This window comes from Dermochelys coriacea, chromosome 20 (genome assembly GCF_009764565.3).
Source record: "Dermochelys coriacea isolate rDerCor1 chromosome 20, rDerCor1.pri.v4, whole genome shotgun sequence".
Lineage (NCBI taxonomy): Eukaryota > Metazoa > Chordata > Testudines > Dermochelyidae > Dermochelys > Dermochelys coriacea.
In genome coordinates this window covers 18,110,241-18,131,967 of record NC_050087.2, presented here as the reverse complement: position 1 = coordinate 18,131,967, position 21,727 = coordinate 18,110,241, and the positions used below count along the sequence as shown (strand labels likewise).

At 53.2% G+C, this 21,727-nt stretch overlaps 1 protein-coding gene and 1 long non-coding RNA gene across 2 annotated transcripts; one reads left to right on the top strand and one right to left on the bottom strand.

Annotated features, from left to right (window-relative positions):
• Positions 1–1,746: 1,746 nt before the first annotated feature.
• Positions 1,747–11,857, bottom strand: CDC37 (cell division cycle 37, HSP90 cochaperone). The gene is made up of 8 exons (XM_038379436.2): positions 11,429–11,857; positions 7,172–7,453; positions 6,901–7,006; positions 5,296–5,411; positions 4,528–4,650; positions 3,233–3,415; positions 2,601–2,672; positions 1,747–2,271 (listed from the first exon to the last, which is right to left on the bottom strand). The coding sequence occupies exons 1-8, from the start codon at positions 11,528–11,530 to the stop codon at positions 2,116–2,118; spliced, it is 1,140 nt and encodes a 379-aa protein (XP_038235364.1). The 5' UTR covers positions 11,531–11,857; the 3' UTR covers positions 1,747–2,115.
• LOC119846163 lies at positions 11,813–18,792 on the top strand. Its single transcript, XR_005289769.2, has 3 exons — positions 11,813–14,268; positions 14,926–15,044; positions 15,717–18,792. It is a non-coding gene; the product is annotated as an uncharacterized LOC119846163 (long non-coding RNA).
• The last annotated feature ends 2,935 nt before the right edge of the window (positions 18,793–21,727 follow it).

Below are 21,727 nucleotides of genomic sequence, written 5' to 3'. Positions count from 1 at the left end.
CTGGATCCTCCAGCCTGAACCCCCCCCGGGAGTGATGTGTGAAGGCGGATTTGTATCGTGTCTCCCAGACCATGCTGGTATGTCACTCTTCATGCCAAGGCTCATGCTATCACCAAGCACACACACACACACCCCGGCTCCAAGAAGGGCCTGAGAACTTTTAAAAGCAGGTTTTAGCCCTCTGGGCACAGACCTTGCCATGTGGCTTGTAGGGTGTTGATTTGTAGCACTGCATGTTTTCCAATCTCACACTGGGACCAGTCACACTTTCCACAGGGCCTTCATGCCAAGAAGTTAAGGCAGGGGAGAGAACATTATATCTCCATTTTACAGATGGGGAAATGGAAGCAGAGAAGGGAAAATACTTGTCCAGGGATGCATCTCCACAGGTATTGCTAGTACCTACCTACCACACACAAGCCAGGGGACACACCACTTAACAAGCTGGTCACTTGTCCAGCATTTCACTCAGAAATGTCTGTGTGTGCGCGCGCCCCAAATCCTTTATACATATATTTCCTCCCCCAACCCGCACTGCACCAGCTCTGGGTACGCAACAGCGACTGCATTTCGAAGTACATGGAGTCCCAGCCAAAGCTAGGGAATCGGATAATAAATGCCTTTATTCAGTCAGTAGAGTTGTCTCCCTCCCTGACAGCTTCTGAAAATGCAGGAAATAAAGCATTCCAGCTAGAGACCTAGGGTCCCCCCATCTGCAGCCCACCTCCTTGGGCCGTTTGTATCGGGTGGAACCAGCAGAACCTGGGGCTAACACCCAAGCCCTTCCCACCCCCTGGGAAGGTCTGGCCCAAGGCCAAGGAATTGCATAAGGAAGTTTTGGTGTGGAGTCAGCACAGCGTGATCCCAGCTGGACCAGAGTCAAACTGGCACCCCTAAGCCCATTGATATTCTTCTGTCAACTGGCTGCTTTGCCATACCTGGGCATGGGATTTGCCTGTTAAAAATTCAGGTGGATTTTGCCTTGCGCCATTCTACCATGGCACTCTCTAGGGCTGCTCCCCCTTTGAATGCGGCGAAGCAGGCTGGTTACCCACTGCCCTCCTGAGCGCTGGGGCACTGAGCCACCTGCAGAAGAAACAGAGCTTGGCACTGGAGAAGTTCACAGCAGCACCAGAAATAACAGAGCCACTGGGCACAGCGTGGCCAAGCCCCGCTCTCATGGCTACCCAGGGAGCAGACAGACGCATGGGCTCAGCTGTGTGTCCCCATCAATGTAGGGTGTCTGTCTGCTGCCCTGTGCCACTTGGCATAGGCTCCATGCCCTGTGCACTCCACGGCCCTACGGGTGAAACTGTCACCCTCAGCATGGGACAGGGCTAGACAGAAACAGGCAGCTGGTAAGGAAAGTGAGAGACTGCTCACGCACAGTGCCAGTCAGCAGAGCTGGGCCGAAGCCTCGGGCACATTCACAGCACAGCCCACTCCGCCACTCCCCAGAGCACACACCAGGAGATTGCCCAGGTGGCACAGGAGCTAACCCAAGGTGCTGGTTGGCTGGTGCGTTTGCCTGCAGGCCCTGCCAGGTGCCACGGCAGCCCATACAGGTTGTTTGGCCACCAAGGGCTCCTGCAGACTAGGGAAGGCCAATGCCTTCAGGCTGGCCTGCAACATAACTCCCAGCACCGGGGACAACTTTTTAGGTCAATTTCTCTCTTTTCAGAAGCCACGACAAAAGCACAGCAGCTTCCACGACTCTGCCCCCAGCAAGTGTGTGTCACGCTCAGCTCCTTCAATCTCTTTATTCGTGTAATAGCCGTACTGGCTACCAACAGAAAAGATACAACGGCACATTTGTAACTCTGACCAGAGGGAGGCCTAGAACCTAAACGGCCATACCAAGTCCCTAGAGTAACTGACTGGAACGGCCCCAGTGCGAATACAGGGGCTTCCGTTTGCTCCCCCAAGGCAGCCCAGGGCTTGGGGTTGGATACAAAGAGACAGCAAGCAGCTCACACATTCACAAAGTGTCTACATGTGTAAAGCATGTGTCATCCTGAGGGATAATTGGGTGAGAGGAAGGTGAGAGGGGGGTAGGGTGGTGGCAGTGGGGGAGAGGCGAGGGGACAGTCTGCTTTACGCATTTTCAGCAGTAGTTCATGGGTTTCCCTTCTCCTCCTCGCTGTTCCCCTTCGTGACCTCCTCGTAGACAGCCTCCGCCTCCTCACCTCCCTTCTCCGCTCCCTCCGCCGGCTTGGCATTTGGCACCCAGAGCCCGGAATCGATGCAACGCTGCATGTGGTACTTGGCTTCCTGGAACGCAGAGCATGGGCTAAGGGACGTTAGCCCAGCACTCGCCCCTCAGGTCTCCGCTTCCTCCCAGAGCTCCCAAAGCCCACCTCCATCCCCTGCCAGACACTGCATTGCAGCCTTCAGCCAAGGGCCCATTGCCATTTGGTTGGCTGGAGATCAGTGACTTGGGAAGAAGCCAATAGCTACACAGGAAGATGCGTTAATGTGCCTGGGAAGGGACCACAATTCGCAGCAACAGAAAGCTGATGGCTCCCCTCCCAGGCCTCAAGAGCTGGGCACTCTAGGCCTTCACCTAGGCCCTGTGTCCTCCCCACCCAAGGCATACTCACCGCCGGCTCCATTTTGCTGATTGCATCCTGCAGCATCTGAACGTCTTTCGAATCGAAACACTTTTGCAGCTCCTGGGGGAAGAGAGGGCAGCACGGTGAGCTGGTCTGGGACATGGCCCCTTCCACAGCCCCGTGCAATATAGCGCCTAGGAGCTCACGTCTTGTGCTCCCGCTCAGCTAGGATACAAGGCCTAGGAAGGCAGTGGAGACTGTGCACTTGGCTCAGGCACCTGGAGGCACTCTGCAGTGACCCACCCATGCCCCGGGGCATGGAGGAATGCCATCTTGCCCACTTCCCTTGGAGGGTGGTGCAGTGGCCAGGACACTAGCCTGGGTGTTTGGAAGACATGGGTTCACTTCCCTGCTCTGTCACACTTGGGTAAGTCACAGTCTCCCTGTACCTCAGTGCCCCTCCTGTAAAATGGGGATAGGGCTTTCTGACCGGGGGGCGGGGGGGGAATAAACCCATCAGAGCGCCTGAGCTGCTCAGAGAATGGGCCCAGATAAGTACTCTAGACAGGACAGGGCGTGGGAAGGAAACCCTTTTAAGTAGGAGCCAGGATATGATATCGACACCAGCTGCTCTTGCTTAGAGTGCAAAGCACCTGCTGCTCAGTGATCAGGCTACTCACAGCGGGTAGGGATTCATACACCTCCACAGGATCCAGCCCGCCTGGGCCCAGCCGTTTCTGCCGCTCCTCCTCTTCATACTCTTTCATGGCTTTCTCGATGCGCACCTTGGCACGCCCTCTCACCCGCTCCTTGAAGGCCTCCAGCTCATCAGTGAACCCCTCCATGTACTGCTGATCGGCCGTCTGCATTGAGTAGGGAGAAGAGGGGTAGCAGAGTCAAAGGCCAGAATGTTAACGAAGGAGCCAAGATGGCACAGGATCCAGCCAGGCATTAGAGACGTGGCCGAACCCAGATTACACACCCCCATGCTCAGGCTAGAGTGTGCCAGTGTAGCCACGCCCCCATTCAATCAGGCTAATTGCAGGGCTGGGAGGAGGGGAAGTGCTGCTATTAGCCCATGTGCTTCCTTCATTAAAAGCCACCTGCTGCAGGAGGATGGAAGGCTCAGAAGCATTTGTGACAGACTGACACTTTCTTCTCCTGCGGCGTCCCCACAACCCATTGCTGTGGGAGTGAGCACAGCGCCACAAATACACAGGCAGGCGATGGCAGAGCACAAGCAACAGGTGGCATGAAAAAGTCCAGCAAGTAGGAGGGATAAAACTTACAATCCAATATGTTCTCCGAGCTTGGGGCCCTCTGGGCACAGAGCTCTCAGGAGTCAGCTCCCCAAGTGTCTTTCAGATGGCCCAGCAACAAAGGAGAAGGATCTTCAGCTTTAGCTATTAGCCACAGTGGTGACCCCAGCCATACCTCACACTACTGAGTAAGAGAGCTGGCCAAGGGAAGCTGGGCAAAAGTCAGACTGTATTTAAACCTCACTCCTGAATGGGCCTTAGGCCCCCTCTCCCCAGAGAGGGCAGACTGAGAACGAAGAAGGATGCCACCACGTAGTATCAGAATTGCCAGACTGGCTCAGACCTAAGGTCCACCCAGCGCAGTAGCTTGTCTCCGACAGTGGCCAGAATCAGAAGCTGCAGAGGACAGTGCGAGAAACCACACAGGATGTAGACATGGGGTAATTTGCCTCATGAAGATCTCTTCTTAATTTCTAATAGAGGCTGTCTCAAACCCTGAAGCATGTTTGTATCCTTAGCAGTAACTGTTCGAATTAGGGATATTCTGGGAATCCGTGCGTCCATTCCCTCTTGGAAGCTTGCTAAATTCCTGACCTAACCAACACTCCACAGCAGGGAGTTCCACACCATCCACCACATTCCTTCTGACTTCAGGCCACCTGTGAGAGGAGGAAATGGGGAGAAAACAGCACAGCTGAAGGGGACTTGGAACTCACCTTGATTTTAGTGAAGAACTGTCTAAAACAAGCTCTGGGGTCCACCTTCAGGCTCTTGGCCAGCTCTAGGATGAACTGCATCACGATGGTCTGATGGGCGACCTGCTCCATCAGGGCGTGTTTCTAGGAGGCGGAAGAGAAAGGCCCCTGTGGCTCTAAGGACTGTGCTGTGCGGTGCACTGCCAGCAGAGGGCGTGCTCAAATCCTGACAGACCCCGAGACACCAGCCACCGCAGCCTTGCCCCTCGTTACTCAGGGAGGGGGTGGGAAGAGGACACTGGCTGGCCGAGAGCCATGACAAGCGAGTCCACTGCAGTCTGAGCCCTTGGCCCATTCCCTTCCAGACTCAGCTGCCAGGATTTCTCAAATGTCAGCGCCATCTTTAAAGCAAACGGAGGAGGCTGTCTTTGAAAGAGACACTGGCTCCCCAGGGGGCAGCTGGCCACAAGACAACCAAGGCTGACTCAGGAAGAGAATGAGCAGCTAGTGGATCAGATGAACAGCTGCTGGAACAACAGTACTGACAGGGGAAACTAATGCACTAGAGTGGCATGGAGCCACTTGGGTACACACTTTCCAGGTCTCGTTCCCCCAGCATGGGTTCACTATGCCATGAGGTGTCCATTAGCGAAGGGATTCTAATGGGAAAGTTTGGCCCACCACAAACGTGAATGGGTCAGAACTCAGCAGGGCACCTGGGATTTATCCCTTGCTGCTATCAGCATTTCAGGCTGCAGTCACAACTCCTAGGGAACACAGCAGCCTCACCTCTTCCACTTCCAGATCAATGCACCAGATGACCAGGTAATTGGCGGTCTCCTCACACACCAGATGCGGGTTATCAGATAGATACTTCTGGCTGTCATCCCAGCGCCGCAGCATCCCTTCAAAGCAGGAGAGCCCCAGTTAGCAGCAGACAGTCACCTTGCATCATGGTCAGAGAGGAGCCCACCCACAAAGCCGTTGCGGAGCCTGGACAGGGCTAGAGAGGATCAGCGGTACTTTAGGAGGCAGGATTCCGCCTGCTGGAGGGGAAAGATGGTGGAGTGGTCAGGGCACTCGCCTGTGATTGGGAGACCTGGGTTCAATTCCCTCTTCTGTTCCAGGTTGTGTGTGTGACCTTGGCCAAATCATTTAGTATCAGGTATTTAGGTAAACACCCCGGAGGATCTGGGTCTTTGTGCCTCAGCTCTCTATCTGTGCAGGTGGGCCAGGAGCAGTAGGCTGCCTCGTGAGAGGCTCTGTTGGTATCTGAGCACCTCACCATCTACAAGATCAAGGGGCCACCTAAGTACCTAGGACAGATCAAACATGGGACAGTGGATTAACTTCTCCTCCTGGCTGCATTTCACAGGAACAGCCCAAATGAAGGCAGGGCGTGCTGTCTTTAGATGAGGTGGGTGGGACAGAAGCATTGTAGGAATTTAACCGAAGAACATCCAGCTGAATTTACCAAGTGTATTTATTAGAGGCCTATGACTTTGGTATCCAAGCAGCAGGATTATGAAGGCAGAATCCAGTGCAGGACCCAATGATGTGGCAAAAATAGAGCTAACCTGCTGACTCGCCTGACCAATCAGACCAAGAGGGTCTCATAAGAAAAGACAGGCCTGTGGGAAAGCACTAGACTGGGACTCAAGAAATCTGGGGTCATTTCTTGGCTTCGCCAGACTCTCCACGTGATCCTGGCTAAGTCACTTCATCCCTTTGTACTTGAGATCCACCTCTGTAAAATGGGGATAACCCTTCTCTACCCCAGGACTGTGGGGTGGATAGATGCGCTAGTACGTGAGCAGCTCCAGAGTTCTGGTGAAGGGCACCTGAGAAAAGCTCCAATTCAGAAAGATTAAAGTAGTGAAGAGTTAGGAGGAGGCAGAGAAGGTCCAGCAAAGTCGGGGATGGGACTCAAGAGAAGAGCCATTCAGGAGAAAGCCTACATGCTACAGCTGGATGTTGGTTTGTACAGTCCTGCAGTAGGGCTTTGTAAGTGAAGTTAAGGATAAAAACAAGCCCCAGGAGTGGGCTGTGTTAGAAGACCTCTGGCTTATTGGTGACTTTTACACATGGATCTGAAAGGAGTTCCACAGGTAGGGACCCCCAGCTGAGAACACTCCACTACCCCACACTGAACATGGGTCTCTCCAATTGCATGTTCTTTCCTTTCTAAGTCTACAGCATGGGAGAAGACAGGTATTGCGGACATGACCCAGGTAGCAGGGAATTCAACTATGTTGTGATCACTTCCCTTACCCTGCTGATAGAGTCTCACACAGCCTCACTAACCCAGAGCCCTTTTCTAAGTCAAGAGGGACTTTTGAAGCTTTCATCCCCTAGACTGCCAGGGAGCCCTGCACTTGCAGCCGGCTAACTTACCAAAGTGTTTGATCTGCTTCTCGTACTTCTCCACAAACGTCTTGTGTTTCTTCTCTTTTTGTTCCTCCGATTCGTCGTCCTCTTCAGGTTTGACATTGAAAACACTCTGCACAGGGGGGGGGGGGGGGAAGAGAGGAGGCTGGTTCATGGTGCTGCTGCATCACCAGCTGTGGTTCCAGCACAACAGCTCTGATGCCAGGTTTGCAAGACAGCTTCCTCGGCCAGAAACCCACGCAGCTCCTTCCCCTCACCAGGCACCATTCAGACCAACCTTGCTGAAGCCATCTTTGCTCAGGGTATCCACGTTCCAAGGCATGTTCTTCTCCTTCTTCCTCAGCTCCTCGATCTTCTTTTCCCAGCTTCTCTCTTCTTTTCTCAGCTGCTGCGCTTCGGCCTGAAGTCTCTGCAGCTCCCCTTTCCCACTTGCGGCGTCTGCCACTTCCAGCTCCTTCATTTTCTTCTGGCACTCGGCTAGTTTCCGTTTGCATTCCCTGCACCCTTTATCCAGCTCTTCTTTCTCCTTCTGGAACTGCTCCATCCTCTCCACTCGGGCCTGCAGATATCAATTTACAGCTTTTTTTAAAGTACTCTTCATCATTTGCTCTTGGAATAGAAAAGCCAACTGATTCACTGGCAAAGAGGAGAGTACAGACAGTTTGAGTAATACTGGGAACACCTATCCTCGCCTCATGTACCACACACAAGAGATGATCGTTGGGCTGATTTGAACCCTGATAGCATGTCAATTACTGTTCTGTTAGATCCTGAATTACATTACACCAACAGGACAGTATCTTCTATGGCAGGGAAGGGTTAGCCTACCTGCACTATCACGCTTCCCAACTCATTGACATTTTGCTTAATCCCAGTATCACCGAGTGTGTGGCTAATTTCTTGCCTCTGTAGAGAATTGAACTCTCAACCTCTCACTCATTGCAACTAGCCTGTAGGAGCCTTACGGTTTAATCAGACTTTTTAGCTGTCTCTCTTCTACGCTGTGCTGACATTCTCACACACACAGCCACCCTGTGCTGCTAAATGAGAGCTCAGTGCAACTCAGTAGTTAGAGTTTCCCGAGGGCTTGGCACGTCTGCAGAGACTCCGATTATGCTCGACAGAGCACGCGATGCAGGAAATCAGTGTTAACCCCGAAGCAGCAGCAGCAACCCTGTAGGAGAATGAACGTTCCTCTCCTCTGCAGTATCAATTTGTACTAGCTGAAAATTAAGAGGTGGAAGAGTCCTATTGATCCCCACGTCATCCACCCTCACAGGCCAGGGCAGGGCTGTTCACTACTGTACAATCTTTAGTTTAATCTAGGTGCAACTGCCTCAAGCAATGGAGTTTCTAGCACCTCCCTTAGGCTGATAGTGTTGGAGATTCCCTTGATATTCAACTCAAATTTGCCCCCTGTTCTGTTTCAGTCTGTGTGTCCTAGCTATAGGCATCCTAATGCTGCCTTCCTTCCAGAGACCCAACAGTTAACTACTGAACACATTTGCTGTGTTATGTTTTCAAAAGGGTTCTAAGATCCTTAGGATTTTGTTTGCTGTTGATTGGACATGGCCCTTGTTGTGGCTGTTGGAGAATAATTTCTTCCTCCTCTGAGCCTGGAAAACAAAAGCTGAATTCCCATTTTCTTCTCCACGTGAAGAAAAACATCTATTTCTCCACATGGAGCAGCGATCCTTCCTGGGCATGACATACTAGTCTGGAGGGAGAACCCCCTAGCTGAGATACAGATACTGACACTGCACATACGCTCTCAAAGTAGGGATGCACAACACCCAGGGAAGGAGGGTTTGAACAAAATCACGGTTTATTTCTCCATTGTCTCCCAGTACTTAGTACTTATGTAGTGCTTTAGAGTTCCAAAACTCTCCTCAATTAGCCACCAAAACTTCAGCTCCCCCATAGCAGCTCCCTCTAACAGGCATTATCCCCATTTTACAGATAGGGAAACTGAGCCAGGGGAATGAAATGAATTGCTCAGCACGAATGAGTGGCAGAATCATTATTGGACCTCAGCATTGCATTCCCTTCTCAAATCCCTGGAATTTCCAAGGAAAGGAGAAAAGGCAAAGTGCATTGCCAACATTCTAGGTCCTTTGAGAGACCAGTCTATCTTGGTATCTATACCACATATGCAGCAGAGGTGAAAAGCCCCCATCTTATCCAGAATAAAACTGGATTTTCCCCAGTGTTTGCCACTCAAACAAGATCAGAACTCCCTAAGCCAACAGGGTGGTTTCCCAGCCCCAATAAAAGGTGACGGACAGGTGATGCATTAGAAACTAAGCCTTTGCATTCACACACACTGCATCCAGAGCTCATTTATTCCCTAAAGAAGGTGGGTAAGGCTGACTCAATGCCTCATCTGTTAAACTGGATGTACAAATACATGGGGACTTAGTACGGTGTCTTATCACACCTGCCTGTCTGAGGGTTTAGTCTGTTGGCTAGTATCCACTACAGCACCTGCACACTGGTGTTACTGGTATCAGAGTCAGTTAAGGCCATGACATTGGTTTCCCTTTCTGTTGGCTCCCAAGTCCAGACTGGCTGTGGTGGAGAAAGTTACTGGGAGACTGGGGAATGGATTTCTGCCCAGACAGCTTTCTGAGTCTTCACAAGGGAGCACATGGAGACAGTAAGCCCCAGGGTTTCCTCTTGGACTCGCAGTCCGGACTCCTGAGTTGTACTCCAGACACTACTACCGCTTTGCTGCACCATTGCGGGTGATTCCCTTCCCTGCTCTGTGCCTCCGTTTCTCTTTCTGTGCTAAGGGAATGTAAATCAGCCCTCCGCTGGAGGATCACAGATCTCCTGATAAAACAAAATCATAGAAATATCAGGCTGTAAGGGACCTTAAGAGGTCACCAAGTCCAGCCCCCTGTGCTGAGGCAAGACCAAGTAAACCTAGACCATCCCTGACTGGTGTTTGTCTATCTGTTCTTAAAATCCTCCAATGATGTGGAATCCACAAACTCCCTTGGGAAGCCTATTCTAGAGCTTAAGAACACTTAGAGGTAGCAAGTTTTTCCTAATATTTAAACTAAGACTCCCTGGCTGCAGATTAAGTCCATTACTTCTTGGCCTACTTTTGGTGGGCATGGAGAACACTTAATCACCATCCTCGTTAGAACAGCCCTTAACAGATTTGAAGACTATTACCAGATCCCCCACTCAGTCTTCTTTTCTCAAGATGAAACATGCCCAGGGTTTGTAATCTTTCTTCATAGGTCAGGTTTTCTAAATCTGCTCCTCTGGACCCTCTCCAATTTATCCACATCATTCCTAAAGCATGGCACCCAGAACTGGACACAGTGCTCCAACTGAGACCTCACCACTGCTGAGTAGAGCAGGACAATTCCCTCCCCACGTCTTACATCTTACACTCCTGTTAACACATCTCCAGACTGATACTAGCCCTTTTGGCAACTGCATCACATTGTTGGTTCATATTCAGTTTGTGATCCACTATAATGCCCCGATCCTTTTTCAGCTACCACCACCTACCCAGGTTTCAGAGTAGCAGCCGTGTTAGTCTGTATTCGCAAAAAGAAAAGGAGTACTTGTGGCACCTTAGAGACTAACAAATTTATTAGAGCATAAGCTTTCGTGAGCTACAGCTCACTTCATCGGATGCACCGAAAGCTTATGCTCTAATAAATTTGTTAGTCTCTAAGGTGCCACAAGTACTCCTTTTCTTTTTACCACCTAGCCAGTTATTCTATTTTGTAACTGTGCATTTCATTTTTCCTTCTTAAGTGCAGTGCTTTGCACTTGTCTTTATTTAATTTCATCTTGTTGATTACAGATCAATTCTTGGAAGTGTTAAGGTTGTTTTGAATTCTAATTCTGTCATTCAAAGTGCTTGCAACCCCTCTCTGCCTGATGTCCTGCGCAAATTTTATAAGCACACTCTACACTCCATTATTCAAGTCATTAGCAAAAATTGAATAATATCGGATTCAGCACTCCTGTGGGACCCCACCCATCCCAGTTTGACAGCAAACCATTAACTACTCTTTGAGTGCTGTTTCCAACCAGCTGTGTACCACCTTATGGTAATTTCATCTAGACCACATTTCCCTAATTCATGTCTGACACTATCGGGGAGGGGGGGCTGGCCGGGGGAGAAGGGCTGGGGAACGGGCTATTGGGGAGGGGGGGCTGGCTGGGGGGCGGGGGCTGGGGAAGGGGCTATCGGGGAGGAGGGGCTGGGGCTGTCGGGGGGGGGCTGGGGAGGGGGCTATTGGGGCGGGGGGGGGCTGGCCGGGGGGCGGGGGGAATAGGTCAGTGCTCTCCTCTCTCAACAGTGCCGCGGCGGAGGCCGGTCTGTGCAATGGGCTGAGCCCTGGGCGGGGGCCACTTCCTTGGGGCCAAGTCCCAGCTGGTGCAGGGGCCCGGGGCTGGGAGCACAATGGGGCGGGGGGGCCGAGCCCCGCACGGGCCGGCTCTCTGCAGGGCAGGGGCGCTCCCGGGGGGGTCCGGGGCCGGGTCTCCATGGGAACGGGGCCCGCACCTGGTGGCGCCAGCGGAAGAGACTGGCCGTGTCGATGTTGGGGTGAGTCTCGTCCTCATCGTCGGACACCTCGATGTGGTCCCAGACGCTGTAATCCACCATGGTGCCGCCCGGGCCGCGCCGGCCAGGCCCTTCTGGAAGCCTCCCGCAGCCGCCGCGGCGCTTCCGCCCTCGCCCTGACTCACTTCCGGTGCCCGACCGGGGGAGGGGAAGGGCTTCGCCCGCGCCACTGCGCGCGCGCGCGGGCCGAGGCCGGGCGCGCCAACTCCCGGGCAGAGGTAGATACGCATGCGCGCAGAAGAGAAGAGGCCGGCGACTCTCCGCAGACGCTACTGCGCGTGCGTGGGAGGACCGGCCGCGGCACGAGAGAGCGCGTTCAGATTCCGCGGCCGCTCAGTGCGCATGCGTCCCCCCCGCGCCTCAAATGGCGTAGGCCTTAAAGGGCTACGCGCGGCAAATACGGTCCGGCGGGGCGGGGCTGGGGGAGGGGCCCCCCGTGGAGCCTCCCCCCCAAATGATGATGATGGCTGTTTTTGGGGGGCTATGGCAGCCCCAAGAACCCCACTGAGAGCGGGGCGCCCGCCGGGCCAGGGGCTGCCCCCACGCAGAGCGGGAGCTGCCCCCTGCCCCGCCGGGCCTACGCTCGCCAAGGCAAAGCCGTGCCCGGGCGGGGAGAGCCGCCGCATGCCAAACTCGGGACGCTTTCAAAAAGGGGGGCTTGTTTTATCTGCCCGTTGGGTTTCTTTGCTCCCCGGCGGGGTCGCGTGTTCCAGCTTTTCTCCGCACCCGAGAGCTACAACTTCGCCTTCAAAGAAAGTCTCCTGAGATTCTCCTGTGTTCTGAGAACGCCAGGAGCTGGAGCTTTGAAGAAAATCCCAAATATCGTGAGGCCCTGGAGGAAAATCCTGAGAATCGGCAGCACTGTTCTCTCACCTCAGCGAGTGAGGTCTGGGCCCTGGTTCTAGCAAAGCCCAAGTCGTCGGTTAGACCTCTGAGGTCAGCCCAGTCTGGCAATGGGTTCCCTGAGGACTGCAAAGCTGTGAACTTCGCTGCCACATGGACAGCACCTGCGTTTATACTGAAGCTCCTTCAGAACTGCTGGGTTTGCACTGTTCTGACCCAGGGTGCCTTTGAGCCAAGTTTCCCTTTGAGGCTTAACCTGTCACGTGGGGCTACGTGTGTATATAGGCAAAGCCTCGTTGTTTAAGGGAGGATACACCGATTTCTATCGGATGAGGATCTGGCCACCAGCATGGAAGCTGGCAGCTACACCTGATCCCCAGAGGATATAAGGTTTGTCATCCCCCTTGGGAACTGGAGCCAGATTTGGAATGGATTCTCGCCAGGAGCAGGATCAGTCCACTCTGCTACCCTGCAGCAGGGGTTCTCAACCTTTTTCTTACTGAGACCCTCCATCTGCTATAAAAACTCCACAGCTCACTTATGCCCCAAGAAACTTTTTTCTGCATATAAAAGCCAGGGCCAGCATTAGGGGGTAGCAAACCGGGCAATTGCCCAGGGCTGCACGCCACAGAGGCCCTGCGAAGCTAAGTTGCTCAGAATTCTGCTTCAGCCATGAGTGATGGGGCTTAGAGACCCGGGCTTCAGCCCCATTCCATGGGGCTTTGGCTTTCTGCTCTCGGCCCCAGCAAGTCTAATGCTGGCCCTGCTTGGCGGACCCCTTGAAACCTGCTCACGGCCCCCCAGGAGGTCCTGGACGTCTGGTTGAGAACTACAGCATGCTGCAATATGAACAGAGAACTGCACTTAACCCTGCAGCCACTGGGGGTCTCCCTGCCACAGAAGTATGGGTGCAAATATTCTTGGCAGAATGGCCATCAGATCCCTTCCTAACCCTAGGGTGCAGGGTTGAGACATGGCCCACAGGGTATTCCTCAGAGTCCCTGGCACTCTGCAGTCTCCGGAGCTGGGAAGGGTGAGAATTGACTCCTTTACTCTCAAGAGACAGAGGATGCTTCCCAGTTTGCACCCCTGCAATCCCGTAAGGGACATCCCATTAGAAAGCAATGAGGAAAAGCTGTGTCTGACCTCAAGCGGCATTGCGCCAGGTAGCAGCCTCCCTCCAAGTCAGGAATGGACAGCAATGACCAACGGACGTGGGGGAGCAAACTGCAAATACAGCATGAACCCCTCTCCTGGTGGGTTTTTCCCACCTCTGACAACGACCCAAGGGAGCTGGCTTTTCCTTACATGTTGGCAGCACTTTGTACAGCTTGTCATGTCAATGAAGTCACTGAAGTGAAGAGAACTACCCAGCTCTGCAGTGAGGGCTTAGTTCCCAGTCTCCCTTACGTGTCCTGTGGTTATTTCCACAGTGCCAGTTGCTACCCAATGAAAATGGTGCAGGATTTTTATACCCACTTTGCACAAGTACGAATGACGGCACAAAGTGCAGGGAAATGGAGACATTGGCATGCTGCCTTGGCCACTTGGCAGCACGTCCTGACTGATGACCCTGGAATAGAACCAGAGGAGAATATTTTCCTCCTGAGCATCTGGGATCCAAACACTGCTGTCCTTGCACAGGCGAAAATACCTCTCACTTTCAGTGCAGGCTGTGGCCCCAAAGTCTCAGCCTCAAGCTGCCTGTCTCTTTTCCTTGTCCGCTCTCTTAACACCCCGGTAACAACAATGCCAATCAAACACAGCATTGAATGCAGACAGCCTTGACTAAGCAACTCTGTGAAGAGCTGTCACAACCTCATCAGCTCTGCATGGAAGGAGCCACTGTTTGATATTCTAGCCTTCGACTGGGTGTCGAGACTGTGCTCCATGCTTGACAGGGAGATGACTTCCTGAGCCAAGAGTCTGCCTCCCAGGTGTCAGAACTTGTTGCAGGGATTGTGGGGGATGGATTGTGGCTGGGCTCAGCTGGTCTAATTACAGTTAGGAAGGAGGGTTTATGGAGGATGGAATTTACTGGTGCTTTGGGGTTTTGAGAGTGTGGGAAGTCAAACAGGAGGGATGGGCCATCCTCCGGCCCCCAAACTGGCCAATAAACAGATGCTGTGTGCTGCTCCAGAGGTGGCTGCCTTTAAGTCGAGGGTAAAATGATCCTTGTATGGCCTAGCAGACAGGGTGCTGGACTGGCCAGAATAGCTCTGGCTTCTACTCCTGGCTCTGGTAATGGCCTTCTGGGTAACCTTGGACAAGTCACTTCTTCCCTCTGTTTCTCGGTTTCCCCATCAGTAAAATGGGTATAATGACAGTGATCTACTTGGTAATGCACTTTCGGAGCTATGTAAAAGCGAGGTATTATTATTATTATTATTATTATTATGGACCCCCCCCCACACTCCCAGGAGGGGTAACTAATGCTCTGAGCATCTCTGCTGGAAGTTGCTAGAGAAGCTCAGGGTGGTGTTATCCTGCTGACTTTGTTTCGGGTTTTTTACTTTACCCTTAAATCGCTTACACCCTCTGCTTCAAAATCCCAGCCCTGACCCTGTGATGACACCTCTCTCCTTTTCCATCAGGGGCTGATCCCAGAGAGCCTCTTCTCCACTCTTTCAATTCGTCATATTGCCCTGGAGTGGCGCCATCACCCTCTGAGGCCCTTACCCCACAATGATTATGCATGTTACATTAGAAGCAGGTGAGTAGCCCCTTTGAGCTCAGTGGGTCTGATTCTGAGGAACTCTGTGCCTGGGGCAGGCATGGATGGGGTGGGGAAGATGGGTTTAAGCATCCCTTGTGCTCCTTGTATTCCTGGGCCTCCATAGTCCCAGTGTAAGTTAGAGTGGCCGAAGGGCTGCTCTAGCACTCTGCCTCCCAGCAACCAGGGGAAACGGAGATGAGCCGTAGTACAGTACACTCCACCTTCACCTCTGACCTTCCCTTACTTGGGGAGCAGGGAGGGTGTACTTGCAGAGCCTCTGTACTAGTTGGTGAGGCCTCTGCATGGGGGAGGATACTCAAGGGGGTGCATTTCCCCCCACTTTAAGGCCCCTTTATGTAGCCAAACTGGCCTGAAGGAGCCAGAGTATAAGTGAGGTTTGACACACAGCAGCAATCCTATCTGTCCCAAGTCAAACAGATGCGTAAGTCTTTACCAGATTGGCACCCAGGTGCATGACCTCCTCATTGTCTGCATGGCGACAAGATGGCAACAAGATGTGATGTCATACATGCAGGACTGTGCCCCTGTTTCCCACAGCAAAAGAGCAAGTCTTGCTGCTAAACTGACAGCCGCCAATCTTTAAAACAACAACTGCAGTTGGTTCCTGGGCAGTCTCTCACCTGGCTTTCAATTCTTTCCCTCTTGTAGGGAGCATGATGTGACCAGAGAGAAAGCGGCTCAGAGGAGACCAGACCATAGCTCTAGGATGAAAAAAAAACCAGAAACTTCATCTTGCTGCTGAGATGCCTTTAGAAACTGTCTCTGGGAGGAGGGGGGGAAAGTTTTGTGCTCTGGTTATCTGCAAATAGTCTGTCATTTCTGAGGAGACGAGACACATGCACGCCAGGGCTGAGGAGGTGAGTAATCCCCACCATGACAGAGATGACAAGGAGCCTTCACAACTGTTTTCTAGTTAGAAATGATCAGGCTAAACCCTCAGGATCAGGAGTTCTAACAAACAGCTATGCTCTGGGAGACAGCAGCTTGGGGTCTGAGCCAGGGTTTGCTCTTTAGCAAGCTTCCTAGAAGCTTCCAGCCCTTGCACGGGGCTAGTAATTGCTAGGATTAGAGGCAGTGTGACCTAGAGGGTAGAGCGCTGAGACTTGGGTTCTATTCCTGGCTCTGACACTAGTAGTATTATGATAGAATCAGGATCCATTGTGCTAGGCGCTGTACAGACAGAACAAAAAGACAGTCCCTGCCCCAGAGAGCTTCCAGTCTACGTATAAGACAAGAGATGACGGATCAGTACAGACGGGGGAGTGCAATGAGTGAATACTGGTCAGCATGGCAGGGAGTGGTCTCTGCACGCCAGCAGCCGACTATTGCCAGGTTGGTTGGTTGTTTCGTTGCTGGATGACCTCAGAGCAAGTCACGTTCCCTGCCTGTGCCTCAGTTTCCCTAGCTGTAAAATGGGGATAATGATATTTATCCCTTGATATTCACAGACGGAAAGTGCCGGGTATTAACCCGGTTTGGTTAAACTGCTGGAAGCCCTTGTGTGGGCCCCCTTTTTCTTGTGGTTTAAGGCCTTGGGAAAGTTCACCAGTTTAATTTCAACCGGATTTAGCTAAACTGCTGCAAATGTGCTGCAAGGTCGCTCTTATTTCAGTGTAAGAGCAGCTTAGTTTAGTTCAGCTTCAGTCCCCAATTAACTCCAGCTAAACCACAAAGAGCCTCTTGTAAACTGGATTAAGAGCATCGACTTGGCTGTTTCCCACCAGTTTAACTGAACTGACTGTTCTGGATGTAGACAAGTGGGATGGCGAAACAAACTCCTGCTGCTCTGCTCTGTGACACACGTCTGTACTGCTACTCAGATGGCAGGTGGGTGGCTGGGACACTCCAGGGCTCCGAGTCTGAGTTATGCCCTGCATCATGTGCTGGCATTTACACCAGAGCAGGATGGACCTGTTCTGATCTAGAAGTGTTTCCCAACATGCTGCCCTGGTGTAAGCTCAGAGCAGCTGAGAGTCAGGCCTCAGGTGTATCTGCAGGGGTCGGAACAGAGGTTGCGATGTAGAAGCTCAGTGCTCAGAGGACACCTGCACTATCCCGAAGCCTGCTGCCCCACACTTAGGGGTTCAAGTCCATACTGAGCTGGGGAGGGCAAGGCTGGCTTTACAACCCCTTTACTCTAGATTCTAGGCTGCTTTGGGGCAAAAACGTCCCCTGGCATAAGACAGAGCAAACAGGTGCCCATCAGTGGCACAGAGCAGAATCCATGAAGCACCAGGTTATCCGGGCCTGCCCTCGATTTGCTCACAGCAGCCCCACGCTGTTCTTGGGTGGTGGGATTCTCTCCAGTCCATTGTGTTGAGTTTACGTGCCATTTGCCCCTGCACACCCCCAGAACAAGGGACAGATTCTGTTTCACAAGATTTTGTTAACAAGAGATCTGATAAGTCGGGCTATTTTGCATTCCCATCCCCCTCCCCCGCAGCTCCGTTAGTGCCATGAGCTATTCTCAGTCTGTGAAAACCTTCACTGAGCATGCTGAGCGATGCATCTGTCACAGGGCTCCTCACCTCAGAGTGACCCACCCAGGCCCTCCTATTTGCAGAGCCCTGCGTTCTTGCCGGTTCACCTAAACCTCTGTAAATGTCAGCTGGGCGAGCGAGGCATACCCACTGATAGTAACAGCAAACAGGAACGGCGTCGTTTCAAGCCACGCAAAGATCTGCAGGTTACGGACTTTACACAAGTTGAGCATGTCTAGGTCTAGACCTTGTGGGGAATAAGGAGGTGGCTAGGGTGCAGGCTGTACTACAAGCTGCTGAAGAGCTTGGTTAGTGGAACAGAAGGCTGGGCCTCCCGTGGAATTCTGTCTGAATACAGCTGATGCTTATAAGGAAGGGGAAATGAGGGGAACGAACGTAGTGCCCTGGGTGGGGTGCAATAGACGCAGCAGGGTTTGTGGGTAGGGTACTGAACAAGGAGGCAGAAGGTGGTTTTAGTCCTTCCTCTGTCACTGCCTGGCTAGATGAGCTGGGGCAAGTCCCTCCTGCTCTGTGCTTCTATTTAGCCTGGAAGTGTAACTCACGGCTCCGGGTGACATGAGTCTGCGACAGCCTCCAGCTAGGGAGTCTGGCTCTTCAGCACAAGCTACAGAGACGTGTGTAGGTCTCTGGTCCTATCCCCAGTGCTCACCTAGATGGTGTCTGTCACAAAAGCTCTTTAGGGTAACACTGTCTCTTGCTTTGTCTGTGCAGTGCCCGGCACAGTGCAGGAGCCAGTCTTGGTAGGGGTCTGTGCAGCACCCGGCACAGTGTGGGTCTTGGTCTTGGTTGGGGTCTGTGCAGCGCCCAGCACGGTAGGGGTCTTGGTCAGAGTCTGTCCAGTGCCCAGCCCAAGGTGGGTCTCAGTGGCAGGCACAGTGGGAGCACTGTTCTAGGTTGGGGTCTGTGCAGCACCCAGTGCAGCGAGGGGCCCATAGGGGTCTGCATGCCTGTTGCAGTGGGGCTCTCATCTCTATTGCGGCCTCTAGGGGGTTACAGTAACTGATGTACTATTAAGCATCTGTTGTCACTGTAAATTGTTCACGTGACAGCTAGCATGAAGAGGCAGGGGCAGAGACGTGGTCCTTTTCCCCAAGGCCTCCATAATGCTGCAGAGTAACCGCTTAATTGTATTATTGATTCAGGTTAAGCCTTAAGCTGTTTGTCAGAAGGACTCTCTCCCAGTAAAAGCAGCCTGGATTGTCTTGTCTCCTGATCAATTGCATGCTCCCCCTCTGGGTCAGGGCCTGGCACAAACAGCCCTGGCTGCAGCTGTGTAGGACAGCAGCACCTGTGCTGGTGAGGTCTGGGGCTCAGAGGGACTAAGTGTTCTGCTCAGTCACTCAGGGGAGTCAGTGGCAGAGCCAGAAATTGGACCCAGCTTTCCTGGGTCCTAAGCCAGCCCTCAAGTCATCAGCCCAGTCTTCCTAGTGTCATGGAGTCATTCAAGCCCCACAGTGAGCTGGAGCTGGGGTTGATGGCGGGGCTGGCCTCTGGCTCAGTCACCAAAACTGCAGCGCCTCGCTCAGCCACTTACCCCAGCTCTGAGTGGCATGAACTCCGCGGGCTTTTTCATCTCCCTGGACTCATTTGAGGTTTCCTTTGCTGCTTAGCGACTCCTGCTTTGCTTCACTCTCCCTCTCTGATTATGAGCTTGCTCCTCCCCATGCTGAAGTTACTTGTGGTTCTGCCCATGGGGCTTGGAATAGATTCAGTTCCAAGAGGGAAACAGAGTCACAGAGCATTGTGCGAGTGAGGAGGCCCCAAACACACAGCACCTTCCCTGTGAGTCGCCCGTCTAGGGCTGAGGATTGCCGGATGGGGAATGCCCTCTGGCTGAGCCTGGAGCCGAATTGAGAGTGGAGTCCTGCAGGGAAACACAAGGTACCATCAGCCTGCAGTAACCAAAGCCAGGAGCTCTCTCTATTATTTGCATTAGGGTAGCAACTGTAAGGAAGGACGGCCCAGTGATTAGGCATTAGCCAGGCACGTGGGAGACCTGGGGTCATGTCCCTGCTCTGCCACAGACTCCCTGTGCGATGTTGGGCAGGTTACTGCAGCTCTGTGCCTCAGTTTCCCCTTGTGGTACACTGGGGATACTAGACCTGCCTGGCCTCACGGGGGTGTTGGAAGGATAAACGTCCTAAAGGCTGTGATGTGCTTAGATACAAGGCAGTACCTAAGAGAGAGGCCCCAGCTGAGAGCGTGGCCCCATTGCGCTGTGCAGGGACGGTCCCTGCTACAGAAATCTGAACACACGTCACCAGGGTTCTGACTCTCCTTTGACATCTGGAGAAGGGGGGCATGGAGCGGTAAGCCTCAGCTTTGGAAAGGTATTTAACTCCCATGGACACTAAAGTGACTTCCCCATGGTCACACCAGAGGTCTGCCGCATCCCAAGCCAATGTCACGACACATCTGATGCAGTGCCCAGCGCATCTAGCGCCTGGGGCAGCAGCAGGATTTCAGGGACGTTCATGGCTGGTGGAAGGTCTCGTGCCAGTCCTCCACACCAGGCTGTCCAGGCAAGACTGGCTGTTGTGCTCCAGGGGGATCTCGGAGGGCGTAAGCCCCAGACAAAGTGGCCGCAGGGAGTTGTCAGTCTTAGTGGGATGAGAGGGAAGCACCAAAGGACTCTCCAGTTACTCACCCTCCCCTGTGGCCAACCTGCAGAGCCCATGCCAGGCATAGGCAGACCAAGCAATTGCTTAGGGCTCCGAGCAGCTTAAGGAGGCCCCCTGTTTGCCTTTTTATTATGAGAGCTTGCCTGTTTTAGTGTGTGGGGGGGTGATATTCCTGCGTAGAGCCCCCAGTGGGCTAGCCCCGGCTCTACCAACTAGGCATTCGTGTGTGTCATCCCTGGCGCCAGCACTGGGCCTGGTAGGATTCTGTGTACTCCTTTTTCCTTCCTTGCGAATTAATTCCCCAGCTGCAGAATCTGGCTGATCAATGGCTGGAACAGCTGTGGGGAATTCCGTCTGCGGCTACTAGGCACTGTCACGGCTTCCCGTAGCAGCCAGCCACGTGCTGGGCTGAGTCCCTTCTGTGAAAGGCCTAGGGCGGAGCCCCAGAGACCAGAGCAGGGACAGCTGGGCTGTGCAGGGAGGGGTCCCCCCATGCCACCCCTGCCAGCATGTCCCTGTGAGCAGGTTTGGCTTCAGGGTGGGGCCTACAAACCCCCACTGTCCTAGCTCGGCCCCCCAGGGGGGAGGCAGAAGGTGAGCTGGGCTCATGAGGAGCAGGGCTTTCAGGGCCCTGGGTTCAAGCCCTGGATCTGCTGCAGGCTCCCCCGTATGCTGTTGTCCCTTAGGGGTGGGGGGCAGGGGGCTGGTGCTGCCAAAGGAACTGGCCACCAGCTGAGGTGTGGTCCCTGCTGCCAGTTACAGGGCTGTCCCATCGACCCAATGGGCGTAGTTGTGAATCAGGAGTGACTTCAGGTGTGAGCAGAGGAGAACTGGGCTCCTAATTGCCTCCCCTCTTCCAGCCCCAGGTGAAGCCCTCCCAGCAGCATTTCCACTTCAGGTGCCGACTCTCTGCTTCACCATTTGTAATGTGGACAGAGAACGGCAGCCACAGGATCCTGCCCCCTGAGCTGAAAGGCAAAGCTGATGTCTGTTGCTCTGAGCTTGGCTGGAGCTGGGAGGACATAGGCCAAGGCCCCTTCAGCCCTTAAGGGGCCAAAAATGGCCCTCACTCAATTGGAGCCTCCTGGCCAGCGAGAAGATGCAGGAAGGGCCCTGCTTCCAGCCCCCAGTGCAGGGATGGATATGGGGCATTCCTGAAATACACTGCTTTGGGGGGGCGGGGTGGGGAGAGCATGGGAATCAGAGCAAGAGTTAGAGTAGCCCTGGGACTGCTCTAACTGCCTCAGTGGGGCACCACTGGTAGGGGGAGAGGGCTGATGTCATTGAGGCAGAGTTATCCACCACGCAGTGAGTTTGAGCTGGAGGCTGGGATAGCAGTTGAATTGCAGAAACGTCCTTCCCTCTGGGGTCTGCCAGGAAAATCCCAGAGACAGCTCACCACTGCCCCCAGCATGGGATTTGCAGTGCATTGTGTGAAAAAGTATTTCCTCTAGTTTGTATTGAACCCATGGCCTATTTAATTGGGTGGCCCCCTGGATTTTGTACTATGGGAAAGGGTAAATAAGACTTCACTTTC

What these genes read in the sequence shown, in the direction of transcription:
- CDC37 (XM_038379436.2), bottom strand. Translation starts at nt 11,530, where the DNA reads ATGGTGGATTACAGCGTCTGGGACCACATCGAGGTGTCCGACGATGAG. An exon ending in TGTATGAATCCCTACCCGCT is followed by an intron (nt 2,673 to 3,232) that starts GTGAGTAGCCTG and finishes CTCTTCCCCCAG; the next exon opens with GAGCTGCAAAAGTGTTTCGA. An exon ending in TCAGCAAAATGGAGCCGGCG is followed by an intron (nt 2,272 to 2,600) that starts GTGAGTATGCCT and finishes TCTGCGTTCCAG; the next exon opens with GAAGCCAAGTACCACATGCA.